We start from the raw sequence: 13,308 nt of genomic DNA, 5'->3' as shown, positions 1-13,308 counted from the left end.
CGGCGCCGGGGAGCGCGAGCCGGGAGCGGGAGGAAAGGGCGGGAGCGCGCAGAGCAGGCGGGAGCGGGAAGAGCAGCGCGCGCGCGCCCGTGAAAGAAGAGCGCGCGCGCGCGGATAGAGTGTGTGTGTGTGTGTGTGTGTGCGGGGGGGAGGTTGGTCGCGGCGGGGAGGGGAGGGGCAGGCCGCGCGGAGCCCCCGCGCCAGGCCGCGCGGCGCGGCGCGGCGCGTGGCGGGCGCGCGCGAGCAGGCCGAGCCGGGGCAGGCGGTGACAGCGCAGCGGGGGGCGGGGGAAGGAGCGCGGCCGCACGAGGCGACCGGGGAAACCCGGGGGCAGCGGTGGGGGGGGGGGGAGGGGAGGGGGAAAGCGGAGGGGCCGGATCCCAGCATGGCCTCGGGCGGCGGCGGCGGCGGCGGCGGCAAGATCCGGACCCGGCGGTACCACTTGGGCGCCGTGAAGCCTCCCTACGTAAGGAGCAAGCAGGTGAGGCGCGGCGGCGGGAGGCCCCTGCTCCCCCTCAGAGGCGGGAGCCGGCCCTTTCCTCCTCCTCCTCCTTCTTCCCCCCTCCACACGTGTGAGGCTTTGGGCCGGGGTTTCCCGGGAGAGCGGCGGGGGGGTGTGTGTGTGTGTCTGGGGGGGGGGGGGGGCGGGGAGGAAGGATTTCCCGCCGGGGCCGCGGGGATTGTGGGATTTCCGGGCGCTCGCCCCGCTCCGCCGGCAGCCCCGGGCCGCCGGGGGCTCATCGCCTGCCTTTTGTCTCCCGCCGGGCCGGGGGAGATGCCCCCGCTCCGCAGGGAGCAAAGGCGGGAAGAAAGGAGGAGGAGGAGGCGGCGGCTGGGAAGGGGTAGGTGCTCCTTCCCGCGCCGCCCCGCGTGGGCCGGGTCCCCCTCCGCCGGGTGGTCGTTTGTCCAGTTCTTTAACAAGCGAGCACCGGGAGGGACGAACCGTGCTTGCTGTCTGCGCGCACCCTTCTCGGGAACGGGTACCCCCCTGGATAAACTGATGCTGCCTTCCCAAGTGTACTTACTCTTCAGATTTCAGCGCCTCGCTTCTCATATTTGTCTTTTTTGACAAGTTTCGAATTGCAGATGAGTTTGTGTAAGGCATCTACGATGTTTTTGGGTTTTTTTTGTTTGTTTGTTTGTTTTTTTGGTTTTTTTTTTTTTTTTTTTGGCAGAGCGCTGTGTGCAGAACCCTCACGTCTGCATCTGGTAGTTTCTTCAGTCTATTGCCTGTGCCTGAATGTGCTGATGCAGTGCAAGTGAAATGTAATTCACAAGGCATTTGTTCTCCTTTGTATTGTAGGACGGAGTAGACGGATAACAAAAAACAGTTTGTAAATCGTGGCACAGAAATTCCACGCTGTTTAGAGTGGTTGGAGCGGGGGGATAGTCAGATATCCTTCCCAATTGCTGTTTGCCAAGAAATTTCAAGATGTCCAGAGACAGTGCTCTGGAAATGCCTTCCACTTGTATTTATGAACCTGAAGTTGACTTTTCAGCCAAAGCCTTTGCATTATTAAATCGGTAGTGTAAGTTAGGGGATTGAATATTATATGCAAAATTGAGGGAGTGTTACGCAGGAGTTGTTGCTCAATTACTTCTTGTTATTTGGGAAGTACTGTACCTAATCTTTTGTAAAGGATACGGATCAGCAGTGTTGTCCTTGTGAAGGTAGCGTAGTGATGCTTCATACAAAGGATCAACTGCACTTGCAGAGCAAATGTTGAAAGCTCTTATGTGAATGATAGAATAAGGTTGAAATTGCCATATTGTGCATGTGTTGATAACTCTGTAGATAACTGATAAACCTTGCACGTTAATTTAAAATAATTCGTGCAGATGGTTTTCTGACTCTTCTATTGTCTGTTATCTCTGTGCGTTTTCCAGTAAGTTTATTTAAACAGTGTGCCAAAGCAAACACGTGCTTGGGGATATCTGTGGGATTCTGCCCGGAGAATGGATGCTGCAAATCGAATACATAGATCAAATCAACGGTAATATATTGGGGGAAAAAATGGTAATGATTAAATAAATAGGCAAGCTGATAGATGTCAGGCGTGCATTTGTTATAATCAATAGCTTTTTAATGCTATGCAGCTTGCTAACTGGCATTACATAAAAAGATGAGCTCTGGGTAGATAGCTAACTTAAATTGGAATTAATTGGCAAGTGTGCCTATTTTCAATATAATGTCCACTCAGCAGAAGTATTCTGAGGATTAGTATTAATTGTCTCTCAGTAGTGAGTTTGGGAAGACATGAAAGTTCTCCGTGCAATCTAGACGTGAGGTTATACCTTTGATTCTGATCCCCCTCTCCCCTAACTGTTAGCAGTAAGTTCACAGAAATACTTTAATAGAACTGGTTTAGGTGCTTGCTGTCAAAACTGCGGTCCTGAAAACCTCCAGTCTCTTATCATCAAGCTCAGAAGGTGCCCAAGCACTGTAGGCGGTATAGCTAATAGCTTTAAAGTTCCTAGGATGTCTGATTTTTTTTTTTTTTTTCCCCCCTCATTTATTTGAGAGATGGTTAGCATGACGCCTGGCTCATGATTGTCTATTTTCTGGATGTTTTTATTTTGCCGTAGTCTCCTGGGGAGTTCAGTCAGGTGAGAATTCTCCAATCATGCCAGCGTGTGCTGCAGAATCAGTCTTCTATAAAGTACAGCGACAGCTTTAGAAGACAGTTGGAAGAGGAGGTGCTGCTGCTGCTGCTTTTTAACGACTATTAGCTAAAGCATTTGTTCAGAATGTGGTAGACCCTGCTTCAGATTCCTTTTTTGCCTGGAGGGATCAACCTACATCTTCCACTTCCCCTGGCGAATCTCCCAGTTGCCAAGCCGTGTGTTGTCTTCAGTTCTCCTGGCTGAAGCTGCGTTACTATCCAGAAAAAGAATGCATGATTCACTGAGCCAGAAAGAGGATGTATGAGAAGATGTTGCCCTCCGACGCTGGAAACATGCAGGCTCTGATCCTTGATTTCAGAAGTTGCTTAAGTTAGATGTTCCTTGGAGCAAACATGCAAAGCCTAATATTTCCCCGCCCTTTTATCCCCAAGTGCCTATCATTAACCTCTAGAGCCATGCTTCATTACATTTGTCTGTGTTTTTTTAAAACCTAGAGCCTTTTTTTAAACCAGCCTCAAAGAGGAGAGGTGGACAGACGCTGCCTGGAAGAGAAGACTCTGACCTGCAGTTTGTGTATTCTCCTGGAAGGTAGAGATACGGGTACAGATTCCCCCACTAGTGAAGGAACTAAACCATGGTATTTTCCTTTCTGAGCTACCATCCTGCCTTATAAAAAGTGCACTGTCAGCAGCAGCTATATTGTTTAACAAGCCAACAAAAAGTAGCAGCACTGCTAAGTAAAGATAGTGTAGACTCACCCACCATGAAGGTTTGTGGGGTGGGAATCACATCTCAGAAAGAAAAGAACCCTTTTTTGTATTGCTGCATTGGGTGTTCTGGGGGTAGAATTGAGGGAGTCCCTCCCCATTGACTGTGCTTTCCCAGTGGCTAAATGTTGATGGCTCCGCGCTGGATGCGTTGACTTTAGATTATGCTGTGTTTAACATGCTACCTGTCTACTCAGCCATTTCATGCTGAAATATCCAGCCTCCTCCTGTATCGTGTAAGGAGCTTAGGCACTTGGGTTAAAATTGGGAGCTAAGCACATGCAAAGCAAGGAAGCTGTTGTGCCCAATCTGGGTTTCGTCTTCCGGATGTGGTCCCAGTGGTTCTAAATGCTGGTTTGTCCTAGTCATTTAGGTACACTGATGATTGGAATTGCCACTGCGGATGCGTTAATGGGATGAGTGTTTACATTGTGGATTTATTAAACAGCTTCTAGGACAGTATCTGTATGTTCCTGTTAATTTTGTGTTTAGTTTTGTGTGTATCTGTGTGTGCTCATGCGCTGGTTTAGCCTAGAATAGTGCCATTCTCATCCAGGTAACGTACAGATTTCATATATGTGACTTACAGGAAAGAGACTAACTTTTTTGGTTATTTTTTTATTTGGTAATTAACCATGCAAATGAAAGCGTCAGAGGACATTGGTTCTCCTGGACTTTTAAACTCATACAAGCAGATTTAAGCATGAGAAAAAACAATTATCTGAAAAACCTTTTTAACCTTCCCGTAAACCTGTATGTTTATGTTAAGCTTCAGCTTAGAGCTGTTTGATACTAGAGATAATATTTGTAGATTGGAACTTCTGTTGGGGAGTGATATGTTTTTGTTTTTTCTTACATGTGTACATGCCAGTGCATATTTATAATGTAGATACGCTACACTGATATACAAGAAAACAGTCCAAAGATGTTTTTTTGGTGAAACCAGCATAAGTTTCTGCACGTTTGTAAGTTGTTCTCATGCTGCTGTAGTTAGGATATTACCTGAAAGAAGAGACCAGAAGGCCACCGAAGGGCACATTTGCTGGTCCTGGTCCTGAAAGCCCCTCTGGATTGGCGAGTTTCACAAAGTCACTCGAGACATCCTGTAAGATTCTTCCCACGTGGAATAGCTACAGGATCAGGAACTTACACTATATGCAGCAATGTCTAAATTGTTACATTATCGTGTGCTGCTTTCTTGAAGGTAGGCCAATTGTAAACTATTGTTTGATGTATGCATGGGATTTTCTTGGTGGGCAGTGACTGCAGGCAGCGGGCAGAAGGAATCTTATAAACCACTAGGTTTATTTTGGGAGGAAATTTTGAAAGTCTCCTGCTAAAGAGTTCTTAGAGTGTCTTACGGAGTAGTGTAAACTAGGTAATGTTTCATCAACCTGAAGCAGGAAAACATTAATTAAAAAAATCTGTATTAAGTATGTCCAGAGGGACCTACGTAACTATAATTATATTGATTTAACTCCTATCAATAGGATTGCACCTTGAAGCATACTTAGGTGGTTGTATTTATACTTGAATGCATCTTTCTGCTTGTTTTGGTTTAGTAGTAGGCTAGCACATTGAGATAAAATTAATAGATTTGAAAAAGTGTGTATTTCTGTGTATTTAAAGATTTGTTTTAAAAGAATGAGCTAGTAGTTAACATCAGATGTTTTGTCTCTGTCCCAGCAATATCAAATAGTATTAGCAAAACAGATGTTTAAGTGTGGCACTTGGCTTTCTACTGCTATCATAAACAAAAATGTAACCTAGTTGGGAAGAACTTTTTAAACTGAGATATTGACAGTTTTCTCTCATTTAGGCTAACGGTACTGTCAGTGGTACAGCAAACTGTAGCCGATGATTGCTATAGCATTTTATTAATATTTTGGGTTTTGTCTTTCAAAGTGTTGTCATGACAGCCTTGGAGGCTGTGAAATATCGGAGAGAAACAGTATTAGTGAGCGGTATCTTAGGAGAAGAAAAAAGCAGATGAAATAATTGACTGTGTTTGCTGGGACACTGCAAATTGCCTTTAGTTGCTGGCAGCCCATCACTTCCGATGAGTTATTTATTCCTCCAGTCAGTAATTAGAACCAGTTCTTGCTCGCCTGCCGTGGAGGAACTGAGCTGCTGCTGATTCTAAGGACTGTGAGAGGACAGAGTTCAAAATCTCTTTTTAATGCCTAAAAAAGTTTGAGCAGAGCTATTTCAGACTAGTGCAGATGCGGGCTACCACAGTGTCATGTAACAAATTCATAACGCAGTGAGAGATGCCTGGCTGAGGGCACGTGGGATGAGCGGTGTGTGTTGTTTACCTGGACTTTAGCAAGGCCCTCAGCATGGTCTCCCATGTTATCCCTGTAGTCCGACTGGAGAAATACGGACTTGTCAGGTGGACTGTAAAGTGGATGGAAAAATCCGCGGGACTGTGGGCCTCAAAGGGTTGTGATCAGCTGTCCAAAGTTCCAGTGGCAGTCGATTACTGATAGAGCCTCTCAGGGGTTGGTACTGGGGCTGATAGTGTTACTCGTCTTTATTAACAACATGGGATGAAGAAACGGTGTGCATCCTCAACAGGTTCCCAGATGATAACAAACCTGGGGGAACATCAGCCACATTGTGTGCTGAAGGGGAGGGCCAACATTGAGGGATCCCGACAGAAATGAGCTGCCAGGAACCTCCTGAGATTTGACAAAGGCAAATGCTAAGTCCTTCATCTGCCACAAAACAACCCCAGGTACCTGCTGGACGGTAAGTTGTACCTGAGTCAGCAGCATGCCCTTCAGGTCAAGAAAGCCAACTGCATACTGGGTGGTATTAGTAAAAATGTGGGAAGGATGCTGAGGGAGGTGTTTTTCCCCTCTGTGCAGCACTTCTAGGACTGCAGCTGGAGTGCTGTGTCCAATTTTGGCCTCACCAGTACAAAAAAAGATGCTGACATACCGGAGTGAGTCTTGTTGAGGGCCACCAAAATGATCAGTGGGCTGAGGCACGTGTCTGAGAGAGCTGGATGTGTTCAGCTCAAGAAGAGCAAATACCTAAAGAGAGTATAGAGAAGGTGTAGCAAGGCTCTTCTAGGAGGTTCACAGCAATAGGAAAAGAGACAATAGACTCAAGTTTCAAAAATGGTAACTGATTTCATATTGGGAAAGAATCTTTTAACTGTGAGGATAGGCAGCACGTTGGAAGCACTGCCCAGGGAGGCCTCTACCCCTGGAGGTGCTCAAAACCCAGGTGAGCACAGCTGTGGGTGACCTGATGTTCTTGGCCCCTCTGAGCAGGAGGTTGGAGTAGGTGACCTCTGGGGTGGCCTACAGCCTCTGCATGGGCACGGTCCTCTCAGGGCTGCTGGTGGGCCGCAGAGCACGCACAGACGCGTGGTTGCAGCGAAAATGTCCGTGTTACTCTAGGTTGGTAATCCTTTTGTTGGTCCGTCCTCTAATTCCATCTTCAGGGCTCAGCTGCTTTTTGAGGGAAGAAATAATGCCTCCATCTCACCACTGAATTTTATCCAGAGTAAATTGCAAGGTGGCCCTCAAGAAGGAAGTAGCTAAGAGGCTTTTCTCTAGGGATGCTGTTTTCCAAACTATTTTTTAAAAATGCCTTCTGTTTTTTTAGTGGTATGTCATATGATATGTTTTTCCATTTTTTTGCTGTTAAATTGCAAAAATGTTTTTTTATTTTATTTTGAATGTTCTGTGTAATCAATCCAATATTTATTGTGTAGCTGTTGTACATCTACAATATGTTGCATAATGATATTTATACAGTCCTGAGAGAAGGGGGAGGAGATATTCCTTGGTACACGTTTCTTTGTGTGTACTACTCAGACAATATAATGAAAACTCTCCTCTGTGCTTTTTGTGATGTACAGTATAAGTCCTTAACTCTGAAGAATTCTTAAGTGCCCACAATATTTTTCTAATGAAGAATTCTAGCCGTTAAGCAGAATTTTTGATCAGTTGTTAGGGTATTAAGTTATTTATGCAGTTTAATGAAAAACTGCCCTAAATTTGGATATACTTCCTGTTTTCCCTTTTTCAGATCTCTTGTGCCAGGTATCTTCCCTTCTTGCTACTACATTCCATATTTTATTTTATTTTTACTGCTGCGTAAAAGTTTGGACTTGCTTTGTCCTTATGCCTAAACGCTATAGGTCTTACCTGCCCGTTACAACTGTCTAATTGAAGGTACAATTTAAATGTACCTTTTAAGACAGAGAGATGTTAATTTTACCAACAGTTGAGCCACTTGAAGGTGGCATTATTCTCGGCTGTTTGTCACCGCCTCTGGTAGGAGACTCTTATGCCCGCAGATTTGCTGGTGGAAGGGACAGGGTAAGTACTCTCTAAACACCTTTAAGCGAAGTCGGTTGGACTATCTTAAAATTGAGTGAAGGCAGGTATGAACTAGCTTGTTTGACTTTGCCTGAAGCATAAGTAGTTTCACAATGTGCTGATACAGTATTTGTCATTGTGGTATTCTAGATTACTGTATAAAAATACTTATTCATTAAAAGATCTTCTCTTTACTACGAGGTTTGCTTTTCTTTGTTTTTGTTGGAGAGTTTACACGTACATTCCCCTGCTTTTGATAAGAAAAGACTTTAAATGTTTTTTCTACCCTTTGTCTAGGAAACACGACAGCACTAAAGCTTTTACTTGGGACAGCAGTACTAGTATTTCTGAGGGGGGAGTTCCCTCTGAGTTTCTATAACTCATAATTGCATGTTGCATTTAATTACAGTGCTTTTGTGTGTGTTTGGCTTGGTTGTGACCACTGTGTTTTTTAAAGCAAGCATAAGTTCATCTTTACATTCACCTTTGCTGGGAAAAAAATGTGTATGCCAACACATGGACACCAACACACACCAAAGTCCTGCAGTTATAGTTTTAGCACACACTCTGGGTTTGTGAATACCTGTGACAGTAGAAAAATTTCTTTGTCCTTGTGGAGTTTGTTTATTATTATTATCTCCATAGCTCTGCCCTTGGAAAGAGTTGTGTGAGAGTGTCCAGGAGAGTAGTCTGACTTTGCTTTTAGTCATGACTGTATTTTGAATCAAACTTTTTTGAAGCAGGTGAGTCTCACGACTCCTTCCCCTATTAGAGCTCAAGGTCTGGTCACCTCCAAGACTAAAGTAAGCCAAGCAAAGAGATGTTCAACTGATGTTTTCTTTGAGACTGGATTACAGGTCTAGTGAGGCACTGAAATATTTACGATAATAAAATATTCAATCTGTGAGGAAAAACTTTACTAGTATGCACATGCCTGTAATATAGGTGCATTTGTATTTTAAGACATCCTGAGCTAAGCAGATGTAAACAAGGTTTAAACTGGTTTAAATGTAGTTGTATTTGGGAGTTACTGTAGTGCGACTAGATACACATTAAATTTACCTGTAGCAGTTAAATTTACCTGTCCTAATGTCAGCCCCCAGTATTTATTATTAAACTTACAGATTTGTAGATGCCGTTACCTTCAATCACTAAAAAAATAATCTCCATGTGCCATGGCAATTTTTCATCTTACTGATAAGAGAACAGTGTTTGGAGATACTGGTTATATGTTTGTGAGATGCTCTTGCTCTCTCAGTTGAGCCGTGATGAAAAAATAGAGCCAGAAAGACACTGCTGCCCCTTACAACTGAAGGTGACTGCCTTGCAGCAGAGGTGAGCCTACCTTAGCTTTACAGTTTCAGAATATTATCTTAAAATGACAAAGAGTATAACAATAGCCACTGCTGCTACAGCTAAAGCACCTATGCCCTGGAGGTCAGTGTTTTAGTTTCTCCTAGGCACTGATGCTTACATTTTTAAATCTAGTCAGGAAGTGTGTGCAGCAGGGTTAAATGTGTCCTACTTAAAGTAACTGCAGGTTCTGCTGGTTTAGATGAATTGTGAGGTTTAACTTCTATAAACTAGGCAATGTCTATGTACGATACTTAAAATGTAGGAAGGCTTTGAGTTTTGCTAAAATACCAGATTATCACAAAGAATAACTAAAGGTGATTCTTTGGTTACTTCCATTTTAACTTACACGTTCAAAATTGTGAATAAGATAACATAATGAATGCACAACAGGATCAACATACTACATTTTGCAAAGCCACTAGCATGTTGTATTTTCAGCTCAGTTTGTAGACCAGCGTGGATAGAAAGGATATTTCAGAGGGAGCATGAGAGTACTTTGCTATCTTTTGCTAACACTGCATGTAATTTAAACATTTGCTTCGGGTCTTCTTGTTTGAAGACTGTGATCTGCTTTGGAGTGCTACTCCAAAGTGGCAGGAATGAAGTTTTGTAGCAGCAAGTACTTAATTTTGTGAAACACGCTTCAAGTTATCTATAAAGACTTGTCTGCACTAGAAGGTGTTGGACAGAGGGATGGACATCAGCAAGCTGTGAGTTGCCCTTGGACAGCATTTAACCATTATTTTGGGAGTTGTTGCAGAATCTGGCCTGGGCTTGCTTGTGTGTTACATCTATAAGGTGCCCTCACTGCTACATGCCATAGATTAGCCTGTCATACATGTTTGTGAGTACTTCTAGGCAAAGTGGCACTGAAAATGTTTCATTCATTGCTGGGAGCCTAGTATATTATAGGGGGTAGCAAATTTGTAGTACGGGGTACAATACATTGAAAGCCTTAGTATGCATCGACTTATTTGCTGTAAATGCAGGAAAGAGTTTGCCATTTCTATTATCGGTTATGTTTGGTGATGTTGAAATACTGTAATGAATTGGGTCTTACTGTATAGAGAATACCTACAAATAGAATAGGCAATTTTATGCCTAAACGGTGTACTTAAATCCTGAATATAAAATGCATGTTATCATGTTTCACCAAATCTGATAACATATGCTAACGGCCTTGTAAGACCATCTAGTGCTTTGGCAAATCTATTTTTTGATCATTCTAATTTTTAAAACTTCAAACTTCTTGTCCGTGCAGTTATGCCAGTTTGTTATCCTATTGCCGTGTTTTTTTAGCTGTTGTTGTACATGCTAAGGAAAAAAAATAAGTGGTTTAGACTATACTTACAGGAAAAGACAAATAGTTTGAGCAGCATTTCAATTAATGTAATTCTACATATTGTCTGTGAAACTTAGCTGCAGGCACACTGCATGAATGTGGCAGTCTTTCAATAAAAAAAAATATTAACTGTACTTAGAGTGTCTTTTTAGATTACGAAAGAACTCCTTAAAAATTGCTTGTAACGTTGTAAGTGGAAGTAGTCTCCTTAATCATACATTTTTTGGTTTTGATGCTGATAGATTTCTAGTTTAAACTGTAACACTGAACGTACGCTCAGTAATTTATAGCGCCTGTGGCTGATCTCTGAAGATTAACCAGAGCCTAATGTTGTGCTTCCTACAAGGAAGGAAGAAAGGTGCCTTGTACTTCGTGCTCTCTTTTGTAATGTTGTCACGGTGTCAACTAAAGATGTGGACAAAACTTGAGATAAAACTGTTCAGCGTCACAAGGATTTAACCTAGTGGGTTGGATACTGATTTATCAGAGCGTACGCTGGCGTATTGCACTCAGATGGGAGTGATAATGATGGGTACAGATGTGCAAGCAGTGCCAAAATGTAAAACGGTACCTGAATTTCCCTGGGATGTTTATTGTAAAGCTAACTAGGCTAAGGAAAATAAGGCTCTCTTCAAGCAGTAAGAAGAAAATACACTGGCATCTGGTATCATAATCCCTTCTTCATGATTTTTAGAAATAAATCTGAACTAGTCCATTTGCCTTAAATAAAATTATTGTTTTCTGCGTGTTGCATAATTAATGACATTCCTGTAACATATTGTTCATATTAAGTCATAAGTTTTATTGTCTTTTTTCTAAATGAAATATCAAACTCTGCTGTCCTACATCCAAATTGAAACCACTCCCTAAATAGAAAAAGCAGAGTTAGTCTAAGCCAGTCTAGGTCTGCTGCTGCAAGAGACAATCATGTCATGTTCCCATTTCTGTTCCTGCTTTTGCATCAGCACCTGTGCAGCCGCACGCTGAGCTGGACCAGCGACCTGGTGCCCCTGAGGGGTAGTCCTCCCCGTCACAGTCTGTAGACAAATTTTTGGCTGGATTTGTTTTATAGAGCGCTGCTACAGCTTGTCACTTGGCTGCATATATGTGCTAGGGGCAGCACGAGGGGAGGGTGAATTGAAGAGGAGAAAGGGACAATCTCTTTAATGGCAGTACGGACACAGGATGGTTAAAAGAAGGGAGAAGTTTTTGTTTCTTCTTCCTCTCTTCCTGGCTGCCTGATCTTGCTCTCTCTCTTGGGCCGTTCCTGGTGCACTGAGCCAGTTGAACTCATTAGTCCAGCAGAGAAACATGTACTTTTTGCCAGATTAATGAATTCAGCTAGTACGGAGAGTAGCCTGCTATGCGCCAGAGCTGGCATGAGGTAACCGTGGGGGATGGAGAGAGCATGAAAATTCCTTTTTGATGAGTGGAAGTGGTTAGATTGATCTGCTCTGTCTCCGTGATCTTCACTGTCAGGTGCAGGTTTTCTTTTTAAGGACTTACTGATTCATATATTTTAATAACTTGAACTTTGAAATGGGAAGCAAAGAAATCTCTGAGAGGCCTGAAGGTAAAAACTTGATGCTTTTCAGAGGTGTGCATACAGTGAAGTCAAAATTAGCTCTTATATCCAGTTGTGTTTTTGGTATCTCTGACAAATTCAACTTAGTGTATGACCTTTATATAATTTTTTTTAGTACGTCCTGTGTTGTATAGTGGGATTTACTTAAGCGTCTCGGACTGAAATCAACTCAATTACAAAAATAGCTGTTTTCCAGTAATGCATCATTTCTGATTATTCCTGCCAGCACTTCCCCCCCCGCCCCAGCACCCGTGCTAAGTGAAAGACCCTTATGAGCAGGGAAAACTGCCCTATTCTGTAAATATTTTTGGCCCAGAAATAACTTGCTTTTAAGTTTGGAAGTCAAACTGTGACCATAACCCATTGATTTTTCTTTCTTTATATAAATCCTTTGAAGAAACAGTATTTTCAAATAGTAAATTATGATACCTGTTTGTTTAGTGGTTAGTATTTCTAGGTACCTCTCTTTTGCTTAGAGTTGCATCTCAAGGCAAAATGCCTTGAGTAACCGTAACTGTAGTTACTGTTGCTGTGGTGTTTGTATACATAGACTTAGATATATCTAGCAGAGCTGCGGACACTCAGGGTGATGCACAGAATTTCAAACTCTGTTGTAAATACCTATTCCAAAGCTACTGGATCTTTTCAGTGGATTTTTGTTTGTTTTGCTCTGCTTTCCTGCTAATACTTTAGGATGAGAATAGATTATGAGTGCATTTAAGATCAGCAGACGACTGTTGGTACTGACAACAGCTCTCAAACTGCTGAAATCAGTCAGTTAAGGACTAAAACACATTCACTAACTAAAACGCTGCTACACGCAGTCGGGTTTGCCCCATAGCATCTTCTGCCTTTTCATGATATTAAGTTTGGTGCCTCTGTAGCCTGTAGAAATGAGGAGTTATGAGCGTTAAAGCTGCGTGCCAGTGCCACTTCCTCTGCTCCTAACCTGGGGCTGGGCACTAGAAGAGTTTTTGTACAGTAGCCTGCTTGGCATAGGTGTTCAGGAAGGGGCTAGTACGTAATTGTGGCACAAGGAGATTGGGATCTGAGCAGTCCGTTCAGATTTTGCTGGAGGAATAAGCCTGATAGAGTTGTTTTGTGCCTTGTCTCTTGTATTTCACCTCCAAAGATCCGTCTGCATCAGTGAGATGTGTGGTATCCTTGTCAGCCTTCTAGAAGGATTAATGATGCCTGTGTAGGGAGATGGTAGTGCCAGGGAACCTGGGACGGACAAAGTGCAGGGCTGGTGGCACAGGAGCAGTAGTGGGAGAGGGCTCTGCCGCTGGCAGGGTA

The 13,308-nt window shown here is 43.3% G+C and overlaps 1 protein-coding gene across 4 annotated transcripts in view; it reads left to right on the top strand.

Annotated features, from left to right (window-relative positions):
• The first annotated feature begins 364 nt into the window (after positions 1-364).
• NUP153 (nucleoporin 153) overlaps positions 365-13,308 on the top strand; it is a 45,507-nt gene continuing 32,563 nt past the window's right edge. For all 4 annotated transcript variants that reach the window (XM_042806616.1, XM_042806617.1, XM_042806615.1 and 1 more), the window contains exon 1: positions 365-481. In XM_042806616.1, coding sequence (XP_042662550.1) covers positions 386-481 — 96 coding nt within the window. In that variant the 5' untranslated portion in view covers positions 365-385. The remainder of the gene's footprint in view (positions 482-13,308) is intronic.

The sequence above is a fragment of the Tyto alba genome, unplaced genomic scaffold (assembly GCF_018691265.1).
Source record: "Tyto alba isolate M040663 unplaced genomic scaffold, T.alba_DEE_v4.0 Super-Scaffold_48, whole genome shotgun sequence".
Classification (NCBI taxonomy): Eukaryota; Metazoa; Chordata; class Aves; order Strigiformes; family Tytonidae; genus Tyto; species Tyto alba.
Note: the sequence above shows the minus strand (reverse complement) of the source record. Positions and strands in the feature narration are given on the sequence as shown.